Source organism: Gymnoscopelus microlampas, assembly GCF_963454915.1.
Source record: "Gymnoscopelus microlampas genome assembly, chromosome: 5".
Taxonomy (NCBI): Eukaryota; Metazoa; Chordata; class Actinopteri; order Myctophiformes; family Myctophidae; genus Gymnoscopelus; species Gymnoscopelus microlampas.
Window position 1 is genome coordinate 27,820,104 of NC_139942.1, and position 13,790 is coordinate 27,833,893.

Sequence of the window (13,790 nt, forward strand, 5' to 3'; positions counted from 1 at the left end):
AACTTTTAATCAGTTTGAAATGTTTGCAACACCATAAGGCTATATATTATACAGGACACATAGGTGGGCCCTTGGGACATCTGGGCACCTCGATGTAAAATTGGCTATTTTGTCCAAAACAAAACAAAATGTTAACAAATACAATATTTGAAAAATGGTCCTAAGTAATGTAAAGTAGGCTGTACATGATGTGAACATGCACAGTACATCATTATCAGACTTAATGTTATCCTTCAACTTCTTGTTGATGCAGCCCCAAAATGACGACAACCTTTTGTAGGGTTACCCTTTTGTAGCAATTTGTAGCAATTGTAGCAATTGTAGCAATTGTAGAAATATTTGACCTTATTTTTTTAAATGTTTAAGCATGTTCTAATCATTAACTTTACTTCTGTTTTCTTTTTACATTTTGGAAACAATAGCCAATTTAACACTGAGGTGCCCACACTTCCTTGGTGCCCACCACCTATCCTCTTACCATTATACAAAACAAACCAGACTACACACCACGTTTAAAAAAATACAATATTTATTGGTAGTTTACAAAAGAAAATCATGTGTGAATCCAAAAATAGAATTGTTAATTTAACAATAAAGTCATGACAATGACTGAATGTATGATTATTTATAGCCTATTCATGAACAAAATGTAATAGTGTATCAGCCTACATTATGATTCCATAGGTTTAGGTAGGCTTATAATACTTAATGTGAGTTTGACTTCAAACAGACATCTCTATAAGTTAAAAGTAAAACATTTCTCTTTATTTCCATTATCTTTGAAATTTCCACACACTGCGTACCCCTGGGCATATTTATATGCATATAAAATCAATATAAATGCTGATAGTAAAACAGTTTTTCACAAGGGCAAAAGGACATTTAGATGATGGAACAGGTGGAGATGAAGGGGATAGGCCGATGAGGTTGTAGAATTGACAGTAGCCTAGATGCTTTTATGTAGGGAGTATGACATAAGAGCAAAATGGCCGTGTGCGATTTCCTCACGTCCGACCCTTTGCCACAGTGTTCTGGTCAAAACTGTGAATCCTCTTTTTGATGTAGCTTAATTTAGCTTTCAGATAGTCGCAGCGCTCTTTCTTCTCCAGGAAGGAAGGGTCCTGTGAGGTCAAACAGAAACAATCTATTGAGAGATGACTACAGTTGCTCAAGCTCTCCATCTCTTTTTTCTTTCCCATTTTTTTTTTCATGTTCTGTTGCCTATAGCCTGTTTCTTTCATTAATGCAGATGTGTGAAATGGGAATTCCCAGAGGCCGCCACATTTCATAGTGGCAGGAATATTATCTGCATGGGTGCACAGCCTCATCAAAAAACACAAATAATTACCTGGGTGTTTGGACAACAGTAACAGCTCTAATACATCTCTCGGTTAAATGTTAAAATGATTGCTAAATGATTTTTGGAGGCTGTTTCACAGTGAGCAGAGTGGGAACGTGAGGTAAATACTGAGCCCCTTGCTCTGTAACTGAATCCATCACTTACACTCTTTTTCTGCTCAAACTTCTTCAGAACTTCCTCAATTCTCCTCTGCTCCTATAGGGAAGACACATAATAATGACGGAACTGAATAGAATAGAATGTGAGCTACAGCACAACATTCATGTCAAGTCAAGTTCAACTGATGATCCCATGACAATAGGGTGCATGAAATAAATTGTACAACTATCAAAGTCTAAAATGTGGTTTTGGCTGGGGTTAATATAATAAATAACATGAGGAATTAGTCAATTTACGTTACATGACAGCATCCTATTGCCACTTGAACAAAAGTATTTATCTTTAAATATCTGATAGTACGTGAATATATCTCTCTCACCTCTGTGGTTACACAGTCTCTTGGAAGCTTGGCCATCATGGTGTCTAACTGTCTGAACTTCATGAGGACAGCACTGATTTCCCTGTGAAGCTCCTTGTATTCCTCATACTGGTCATTAAACACTGCTTTGTACATCTCCCTTTCCTCCACAGTGCAGATCTCTGGGTATTTCCTGTAAGATTATGGTTACATTGGATAATGTTACTTTTACAAAAGTTAACTGAGAGAGAAAGGGTCAGTATTTTCACTCTCAGAGTCAAATTAACACTGAAGATTTGACTGTGCATCTAAAAGTTGTGTTCCCCTTAGATTTAGCTAGTTGATTTAATACAGCAACATCTATTAAATAACCTGCAGTGTAAATTGTGTGGGTACATAGAGTACTGTAAGCAAACCTTGACATTTGGAATATTAGTCAACTTTTTAAATACTAATAGCTATTTTTCTTGATTAGCATTCTTCACCCCTTCATTTCAGTGAATAATGCTAAATGATGGAGTCATTTTGAGGAAGCAGGGTAACAAATGGACATTATTTTTCCTGCACAATGCAACAAGTGCAATGCACCAGATATCAAGGCATCCACTTAAAAAGCTTGACACTCACGAGACATAATCTGCAATGACTTGTGTTTTGGGTACATAGCTGGGAGGAACAGCTCGGTTCAGGGTAACAGGGTCCTCGTGGAACCTTGTCATGGATGTGTGCAGTTTAACGTGTTTGTTGCTCTCTCTTGGATACCCATCCATCTCATCTTCAAACACAATCCTCTTGGATTTGGTCTGGGCCAATTGGACAGAGGAATAAGGCTCTCCCTGTGGTCAAATTGGAAGAGAAAGGGTAGAAGAATATGGTCAGATCAGTTATCAGACAGTATTATAAAAAACATTATTAAAAACCTCTACAGCAATTACAAACACAATGTTAAATATATTAAAGCATGGGGGGAAAACTGTATATAAATAAAAACACTGTTTGTCCTTCTTTGACAAATTAACCTTAGGAAGCCATATTTCTTCAACTGTGGGTAGCGCATTGGCTCATCACATTGCCTCTTTTAGCAAGCAGTAATAATTTCTGTACCGTGAAGTAAGCAACAAGCAGTGCTTTGTGTGGAAAAAACAATATATTAAGTCCTTATCAAAGTGCACAGATTAGCATGTATCTTATTAGTACATCTAGAGTCTGTGTGTGTGTGTGCGCATGCGTGTAGATTGTGCATTGACCTTGTATGTCGCATAAACGCTTAAAACATAAACATTACACATCAAACATACACACAGTAGATTCAGCACTGACTTGGAAATTCTTCAGAGTTGTTTTAAACCTATTGTTGACTCAGTCAGTCTCAGCAGCCCTACCTGATGTGTGTTTTGATGTGTCATATAACTATCCTTAAAATAAACCCTAAGATGACAGACAGGGACTGGCAGTGATGCCACAAGCTGCACTTACTGTATAAGTTATATGATGACTCAGCCTTCTGTCTCACACATAATGTGATGTAGGAGGCACTGACTCACAACAACAAAGACTGACTTTCATAATTATAAAAAGGTACAGAAAGAAGCAGGTGCATTATTATAATTAACTGCTTATTTATTTACCCTTTCCTGTCTTTTTTGGGTGCACTCTTGATATGTGGATATCCCCATGGGATTATTGTGGGGTAATGTTAGTTGTCTGTGTGAGTTCAGCTCAGTATGTTTGTCCATGTGTGTATATGTCTATATAATGTACATTTTTTGCACAAATTCTTAATAAATACTGATGTCACAGAGATCCCAGTGCATGTAGTTGATAATATTTGTGTCAAGAGATTTTTGTCTCTTAACAATAGTAAAGTAATATCATTCCGTCACATTTAAAGATGAGAACAGCAACCAGTGCTCCAATGTCCAGAAATGAGACAAATTGTTACCATGTTCCTAATGTGCTCCATCTCCATGCGTGCAGCCTCATGCCTCCACATCTTCAGACACACCAGGAAGCTCACCAGATACATCAGCATGTTGATGAAGATGAATGCCGTCCCCGCCATCTGGCCCCCATCCACCCGACATAGATTTGCCATGATGGGATTAACGCCTACCGTCATGTAACACAGTCCTCCGCGGTTCAGGTCGTTGAGGTACACAATCCCTGCTGACATGTACAGCAGGAACAGGGCTACATTGGTGAATGCCTCTGTGAGCGGCCACCAGGGGGAGTCCAGGAGAATGGTGCGATAGTACATGGTCATACCCATCACCAGAAGAATCAGGGTTATGACCCAGGAGAGCCCGGCAACAGCCAGGACAAAAGGGGTCATGGGGCCTCGGTAGGAGTATCCAGACATGCCCAAACCATTATTGTATGCCCCGTTATAGAGTCCGTAAGAGTTGGACCACTCACTGTCTTTCTGAACGTAGGCAATAACGCAGGCAACGACCATGCCTCCAAAGAGAAGTTCTACTCCGGCGAGGAGTCTGAGTAGGCCAGGCCACGATTTAAGATATGAGTACTTCATTCTATAGACCTCCACCTTTTCAGCATAGTACTCAGCAGGATGGATACTGGTTAGCAGCGATTCCTCTGCTGGACGTGGAGGGAACAGGTCATCATCAATGGGGCTGTCCCTCAATAAAGGCTTTTGAGAGCCGTGGCTGGAGTAGCCCACCGACCCTTCCTGGTTGCCCGAGTGTCTGCGTTCCAGTAGGGGACTGACAGGCGGACTCACTCTGGTGCCATTGGGAAGGACCTTGAACTCTCTGGAGCTGCTCTCAAAGTCATGATCAGTGTCATCTCTCTTGACCCATTTCTGTACAACGCTCCCCCATGACTGAGGGAGGAGAGATTTCAGTCTGTTTTTGATGTTCCCATCATTGACACCGCTCTGTTTTTGGGCATGCGGTGGGATGCTGGATGTACGGCCAACGGAGTCGCCACCATCATCTGACATGCTGATTGATGTGGGTGCATGATCCACCCATACAGGTACTGGAACATCACTTATGGACGTTCTTCTGTTGGAGAAGGGCTGAACCATACTCACGGAAGGTCTCCCAAATCTGCGCTTTGGACACTTCGTGCAGCGTACTGAATTCCTCAGTTGGCTAATCGAGGAAGGGAGGATTGATGGAGGTCATTTTGTGATGAAGAGGAAAAAAATGGAAAATGGAAAAGAGGCTCATGGTCAGTTTAATGTCTGATTCATACTTAATTGTGCACCGATATCGTGCCCAGAAACTAGCCCATCTACAAGTGCAAGCTCTCAACGCATTGCACTTCGACACATCGAAAGCTTGTGAATCGGATATTTTTTCACTTTCACGTCAAACTAGATCAGACTCTTGATCATGAGTGCAGAGGTAGCTGTGTTTACACACATGCAAATGTGTCATTGGAAATGTACAATATAAGAGTACATACTGTAGCTATGCCCTCTATATACCATGTCATATATAGCTTTGAGTTGTAATGTTTAAAATAACAGAGTCAATTTTGTGAGGGACTGCTCTCCTCCTACACTCTTGGATAAAGTATGCTGTAATGGTACACAATAGCCGCTCCTCTGAGATACTAAGAAAAACCCATTCATCACATTGTGCAGTCAATGTCAGAAATAGTTTAAGCTCTCTGTGGGAAAGCACACAGCTTTCCTAGCTCCTTGCTCACTCAACTCAGAACAGGAGGCTTTGCACAGTAAGAGAGATCCTAAGTTTCAGCAAGCCAAGCAAATTACAGTGGAGTTTAAACCGTGTACTTTAACTCACCACAGTTTTTAAGTACACACCAGTAACTACAGTCCTACAACAGGTTAAAGTTGAACCATTGTTGATATTGTAATTGTTGTTAAAAAATATATATATATATATATTAAGAAATCAACAGCTTTCTTTACCTCTTTGATGCAGAATCCAATTCTTCACTCTGACCATCTGGCAGTTGCTGAATTTGTTGTGGAACTGAGGAGCTGCCTGTAAGACAAGAGGAACTGCTATATAAAATGGCTACGCTCTCCACTCCACCAGGCCCACAGAAGCAGGCTCTCAGGTGACTCACTCCTGTTATCAAATTCGCAGTTCCGCACACGCAGGTTCGTCGGCCAGCCTGTGTGTGTGTGTGTGTGTGTGTGTGTGTGTGTGTGTGTGTGTGTGTGTGTGTGTGTGTGTGTGTGTGTGTGTGTGTGTGTGTGTGTGTGTGTGTGTGTGTGTGTGTGTGTGTGTGTGTGTGTGTGTGTGTGTGTGTGTGTGTGTGTGTGTGTGTGTGTGTGTGCATTGAGAGCAGAGGGTGGCTGTGGGAGCTTAAACATTAAACCTGCACAGGCCAGAGTGTTGGTGCAGCGGGGAGGCAGGCACTATTCAGCTAATCTGTGGGAGAGAAAGGTCATAAATGTTGACGTTCAAAAGACAGAAAGCAGCCCTAAAACGATGTGTGTTTTCTCACAACAGGTGATATAAAAGTTCCTCTTTTAGGCTCCTTGATGTTCATGTAGGTTTATTCAAGAAATGCACAGATGGTATCAGCTGTAAAAGTGTAGTAGGCCTAATCACTGTAGGCCTACTTTACACTGAAAACTATGGTAAACATAGGCTCAGCTTTGTTAGAGTAGTTGTTAAAATAGGATGGATATATAATTTTAAGATATCTAGTTTGCACATGGAGATTATGGTAATCTTAAGTGACAACCATATCAGTCCTAAACTACCGCCTATATCTAAGATCTACTAAACACCTTTATCTTCACACTATCTATGAATAATTCAATTTCATCTCAACACCATAGTCATGTTGCAGTTGCAGATGGTCCATTTGAATATTCGTCACTAGAGGGCAGCAAACACTGGTGCTTCTCCAGACTCTCCTGTCTGTCTGTCTGTCTGTCTATCTGTCTGTCTGTCTGTCTGTCTGTCTGTCTGTCTGTCTGTCTGTCTGTCTGTCTGTCTGCCTGCCTGCCTGCCTGCCTGCCTGCCTGTCACTGGTGCTTCTCCAGACTCTCCTGTCTGTCTGTCTGTCTCTCCCTCCCCCAATTCTGTCTCTCTCCATCCCAATTTCTATCCTTCTCATTCCCCCTCATGCCTTGTCTCATATCGTCACACTTGCCACTTCTCTGCTAGCATTGTGTACGCCACCCAGCAGCCATGTTGAGCATCATCTGACCTGACCCTGTTTCTTCATGTAAAGAAGGCCATTGGCATAAAACTAGAACATAGGAGAGAACAGAATGTAACAGACAGAGAACTCTATTCTCATGGCCCAAGGCCTAATTCCATGTGGCCCTGGTGACCAAGACTAGTTCTAGTTTTCTATGCTGCATGTGTTTAAGTTCACCTAGTGTCTCAGGTCATACCGTCATACTAGAATGAAAACCAATCGTACACCTGGTCCCCAGGACCAGAGTGTAGCACAACTGGTTTAAACTAATACAAAATGTCATATAGTCTCAATTGGAATTATTGTTTTTTTCTATAAACTGTTATCAATGAATCTAGCTTATCTGTCTGGTGTCATCATATTGCCATGCATAGCACTGAAAGACCTTTTTGTATGTCCTCGGAAGAATGCCTTCTGGCAGGTATGGAACCAACATACTTATGTATGTCTCCCACATTATGCTGTACAATACAGTGTGACTGTTTGACACCGATTTGCCTTTTGACAAATACATATATTTTCCCCAGATCTGCTAAACGTCTATGCTAGCATCAAGGTGTTAAAGGTTCGGTCACAGTGGGTCCATTCCCACAATCATAAACTACCCAAAGTGTACAATGACATGGTTCTTGGCATCTGCTGCATATGCATGCCTAAGTTATGATATGTTGCAAAAACATAATACCCACATGACTGTCATGGCAGCACAATTAATACATTCAGGCAGTATAATATCATTATGTGGTATAGTCATGTGTTATTACTTACGTAAGATGATACAAATTATGTTTTTTAAATGAAGAGTGATTTCACCCCAAGCAGCACAGATGCCTCATCTGTTTTGTTCTTTGTGAAGCTCTGTCTTTAAGCGTCATCCATGCTGGATAATATGACATCATTCTATGCCAGCAATCTCTCATCAGCTCTACTGATTTTCATGGAGAGAAAGCTCAAGGCAAGGACATATGCAGTGACCCCTCCACCCCCACACACTCTCACTCACATAAGCACAGTACAATACACACACGCACACACACACACACACACACACATGCACGCGCACACACACGCACACACACACGCACACACACACACACACACACACACACACACACACACACACACACACACACACACACACACACACACACACACACACACACACACACACACACACACTCAGCTGTCATGAATGCACTCAGATACATTTACCGCACTCACACAAAGACACACAAGGATGCATGCACGTGCACACTCACACTCACACGCACCACATGCACACACACACACACACACACACACACACACACACACACACACACACACACACACACACACACACACACACACACACACACACACACACACACACACACCTACGCTCTCAAGTGAGTAGTGAAGCTCACCAGTGGCCTTGCCCTGAAGGTACCTCATCTGGTCTTGTCCTGCGTGTCCTATGCTGACAATGCAGACGAAAACCCAGCTGGGAATAACATAACATATGGTAGGGCACAACACAGATGCATGTGAACATATATGTATGGTATAAACTTTGTCCATAGATTCATACAATACAACATTGAAGACAGAATGAAAATAGTGAGTGCACAATATGATGATATTGGAATGAATTTTTCAAAGTCAAAGGGTTGTCCTCAGTACTAGTATGCAGGACTCTTTCTTCCATTGTGTTGTATAAGGCTGTTTTTAAGCCTATTTGTTCCTTTAACAGCCATACATTCACAGAATTAATTTAACAGGGTCTCTGACAATTTCCTTTATGAATTTGCACACACACTATCTTTTCCTCCTTTTTCTCCAAACAACGCAATATTCCATTGGAATTAACAGTTTAAATCCATCATTTTGTTAACAGGCATCAAACAAGCAATGTCAATACAATTCTTAATAATCAGTGATTAATCACACAGTAGGCTATCAGTGTTTTCTTTGTTATCAGTTCACCAAGAAATATAACCCAGATTGGCCAGGTGGGGGCATTACATTAAAGGTCAAAATATCCATCAACACCAACACCATAAATCCGATCAATACAAAACACAAAAAAGATATGCGTCAATCATTGCTCACATGACTCAACACCTTATCAGATGTTATGCTAATTGAATGTTTCAGTATCCCACATTCCAAATGACTCACTTGTTCAATGTAGTGTTGTCAGCCATTTTGGAGAGATTCATACACCTGCTGCATCCCAAAAAGCCCACTTCCCCTCATTTCCAGCATCAGTGGCACGTTGATGTTACTGTCTGCCATGATGACTGAGAGTTTTGCAGTCTTCACATAATGAGGTGAAATACAGGACTTTCCCCATTCAAAGTGTTGAACTAACTACATCATTTTCCAGTTGAAAATATGTCATTTTTGTTGAGCGATGGAGATACATGTACTGTATCACTGAGGAATACTTGGGGGCACATATCAAGTCTTTTGACTGACTGACTGAGTCACTGTCACTGAGTCACTCATGAGCAAAGCATTGGTTGGCCTAGCAACGGACCTACAGAGCCGGTGTCCCTCCAGGCTATGGCATGTAGTCCTTGGTTGGCTTGACAACTGGCTAGCTATTTGCAAATCAATCGTCCCTCCAGGCTATGGGATGTAATGAGGCGAGTTAAGTACAAGTCTATGATTCGTGAATGCGCATGTTGGTTGTCTGCCTGAAAGTCAGATACTGCTGCGTAAATTAGCTTTTTGGAGTGTTTTTGGCAACACCTTACATGGTCATTACAGCATCTGCTCATAGCTTGCCTTTGCTGCACGTCACTCCCGTTATATTATACCTCTATGGTCACTCCCCAACTCTCCCTCCCTGTTTCCTGTCTCTCTTCACTGTGGACTATCAATCAAAAAAACATTTTTTTTATCACAATTTCACACATTACCCACAAGGTAATGTCTGGTATAAGTCTGGTATAAAGGGAAGTTTAACACAATAACTTAATGAAGTTGTCACTGCACACATGGGTAACGTTCAGATTCTGCTCCACAAGACAAAGTTTACAAGCCATTTCTCCCATTTCTTCTTTCTTCAGTTAGATCAATTCAAACAACCATAAACAATGCAAGCATACATCAATTTCTGTGTGTGAATATCAACTCCACTACTTGCTTATCGATTCTGTTTACTTCGCCACCATTTGTATTTCACGCCACAATGGTTCAACATAGTGCCCTCATCTGTAAACAGCCTATCAGGTGAAACATTCTTGCCTGTGTTTCGGTATGAAAATATGCACCACTTGAACCCCAGCATCTATATTCTGGGCGTGAAGGAACATTAGCCAAAAGTATGGATTTTTTTTGGTGAAGAGATTTTAGCCTGGCATGGCCAAACTAATATCACTGCATATATATTAGTCTGGAATCCCTGTGTATGTCATGGTCTGGCTCTCTGTCTATTTCTCTCTTTCTGCTCTGTCGCTCTGCCCTGGCCACGCCCACATTCCACCATGCTTCAGTCCCATTTACACACCTGTCTCCAACTGCCTCATCAGCCCAACAGTTACCTTCTCACTCACCTGTGGCAACTTCCCCAATCTATAAAGCTGGATAACATTTTGTATAACATTCACTACCAGATTGTAACACATGTTACTAGTGTGTTGTCCTGATCTCCCTTGGTTATTCCCAGCGTTCCTTGGCTTTAAGACTTTGTTTTGCTTGGATTTTGACCTTCAGCCTGTTTTTGGACTTTGTTTATTTCTGCCTGCCCCTTTGGATGTGTTTGCCTTATTTGGACTGCTTGTATGCTTTTGACCTCTGCCTACCTCATGTCAATGTAAGCCTCATTCCTTTGTTTGGTCGCTATTAAAAACTTGGAACTTACTCTGCCTATGTTGCCTGCATTTGGGTTCAACAGTACTTTAACACACACCGTGACAGTGTGGAACCTGCATTTCCAAGGGGAAAATTCAAAAAATGCCTCTTGTGATAAAACCGCCCCATATTTGCATACTGGGCTGTGATTTGTGCCCCACAACTTCGGGGGCAGAGAAATCCAATCACAACCGAGAGGGGCCAGACCAAATCTGCCTAGGGCATTTTTTTTTTTTGCACGGGCAGATTCGTCTGGTTTCCAGGCCAAAGAGATTTGGAAACTGGACCCAAGTACAAGGCAACTCGGGTCCAGTTTACTTTAACTAGAAGGTTTAAGTGGTTAAGGTTGGGCACAGATGTGTGGCTAGAAACGCACCTGGTCTCCATAATATCAGTTAAAGGACTATCAGTTAAGGCAGGCTATATTAAAGGACGGTTGTGGTTTCGAATACATAAGAGAATCAAGAAATAATATATCCCATAGACTAAGCAGTCACTCAATAATTAGTAAATCAAATTGTCATTATTGTCATGCCTGTCCCAGGTGAATGTGCAGTATAGCACCCAGATACAAGTTTCCCAACAACATTCAATAACAATATTTTGTGCAGCAAACAATGTCGGCAGTGAATCAGTTAGTCATTGTCAGCCAGACAGCCAGTGAGTTTATTTTAAACACATTTACAGAAACAGTGTTGGGCAAGCTACTTTTAAAATGTTGCTTGCTAAGCTACTAGTTCATTTTCATAAAAGTAACTCAGGTACAGTAAAAGCTCTCTTTCAAAATTAGTAGCTACCTACACTACAAGTTACTAAAGTAGCTAACTATTCATTAGTGGTGGAACTTGGAAATTTGGTTAGTAGGTTGCGTTTCTAATTTACTTCGTATTTACTATGGTGTTGATGTGAATCCTCTGCACAGTTTTATAGATGAAGTCCCTGATCCTTTTCTGTATGGGGACATTCTCCTATAGATCAATGGAACTAGTAACTTTGATGGCTGGTGTAGGAGTTGATATATAAGATGACACAATTCCAATTTAGACAAGTCACAGAGTGATGTTGTCAGCGTTCAATATTACTGTAGGTAGAAGAGTAGAGAAAACCCATCTGCAAAATTGAAAAATTTCATGTGTGACTTTTCTGAAAAGGCGAGCAAGATATGATCATAGATCTAAATCAATAGCCTTGGCTAGAGCGATTCTGTCAAGTGGAGGACAAATGCTTTAGAAGCACACGCGTGCGCGCACACACACACACACACACACACACACACACACACACACACACACACACAGGTTCATGGCTCAAGCCCCGACACATGGCTGAGCCGCTCTAAAATGGGTTCTTTTCACCTTCATTGCAAAATGAAATGGGGAAGCTATGGCAGCCTGCTACAGACAAGCTCATTTGTATCAGCTAAAATCAGAAATCTCAGAGAACCGAGAGAGAGAGAGAGAGAGAGAGAGAGAGAGAAAGAGATGATGAATGCTGAAATGGAGGACAAAAATAATCCTCATTCTTTGAACAGAAACGGCTCTTCGCCCCTTCCTCTCCAACTCTCAAAAACTGCCCCTTGGATCAATACTCCTATCCTAGCTGATTTCCCACAGTGTATGCCAAACCACGTTAGCAGAAAGTGATAAGGATTGTGTTTAGCATAATGCAGCTGCTAGCAAGTAACCCAGCAGGCAGATAGCAAAGTAGGCACGTAATTCAATAAATGACTTCCCTTTGCTGAATTGTCCCCGAAGGACCTTTTCACACTCCTGGGTGATCCTCCACACCCTGCAATCTCATTCTCGTCCCTTGCCTTTTCAAAGTCAAAGGGTTGTCCTCAGTACTAGTATGCAGGAGCCTTTCTTCCATTGTGTTGGATAAGACTGTTTTTCAAATCTATTCGTGCCTTTAACATAACAGAGGATGCTGGTGGTTTCCTGAACAGCCACACATTCACAGAATTAATTTCTCTGACCCTTTCCTTTATGAATTTGCACACACACTATTATCTTTTCCTTTTTCTTTTTTCTCCAAACAGCACAATATTCCATTGGAATGAACAGTTTAAATGTATACATTTGTTAACGGGTATCAAAAGCTAGTGTCAATACAATTCTTAATAATCAGTGATCCATACCATGTGACAGTCATCCTAACACAACAAAGAATAAGGAGACAAAGCTTTACTGTACCTTTGATCTTGGTTGAGTTCAGTTAAACATTAGAGGAGGGTTGGCATGGAATGATTTCTTCATCTTGTGGTAATTATTAAACTGTCACTTGAATTGAAGCTTTCCCAGTTCATTGTATTTCCATGAGACGCAACAAAAGGCAATGCCCTGGTGACACAAGCAGAGACAAAAGGCATGACCTTGAAACTTTCCCGAAACCTGCCTGCCACTCTCCCCCACATTCCTTGGGCTGTGAAGGGATACAGATTCAGAGTCACAACTATGGTCTTTCCACACTTGGCATAAGTGTAACAACTAATGTTATCTGAATGTATTAGTACAAGTAATTAGTTTTCCACAATCACCACCCTGGCATGACAGTTGTGCAGCCGGGGTCAAGCTTCTCTCCCATGGCTTTTCATAGTTCAAAGGTCAAGCTGAAACCTCCATCCATTCTATGTCATGTCGTTTTGCAGTGTTCTCCGAGGAGATGCTTTGTACCTCATTTATTTGCCATTTAACCATTTAAGCCCTAAATTGTGAAATTAGCAAATCTACAAGCACACAACATGTCGAATTGTGGCATATTGTGTGAGCTTGTAGATATATTTTCGCTAGCAACACCAGGTTATACGTTTTTAAAGCCTCATACTACCAAATATAGCAGACCTACAAGGTCAAAACGCCTTGCAACGCAGAATGGACAGTACAGGCTATAGATGTGGATGATCTCTCAATTCTGAAACAAATGTTTCAAATCATTAAAATACCTGTTTAACTAACTCAAGTATGAGCAACCAGCTTT

General features: G+C 41.3%; 1 protein-coding gene across 1 annotated transcript; it reads right to left on the reverse strand.

Annotated features, from left to right (window-relative positions):
- Positions 1-888: 888 nt before the first annotated feature.
- LOC311045015 (MARVEL domain-containing protein 2-like) lies at positions 889-4,866 on the reverse strand (the record flags this gene model as incomplete). The annotated part of the gene is made up of 5 exons (XM_084056826.1): positions 889-1,121; positions 1,505-1,555; positions 1,839-2,010; positions 2,445-2,653; positions 3,760-4,866. 5 exons carry the CDS (start codon positions 4,864-4,866, stop codon positions 1,005-1,007), a joined length of 1,656 nt encoding a protein of 551 aa, XP_083912952.1. The 3' UTR covers positions 889-1,004.
- Between the last annotated feature and the right edge of the window lie 8,924 nt (positions 4,867-13,790).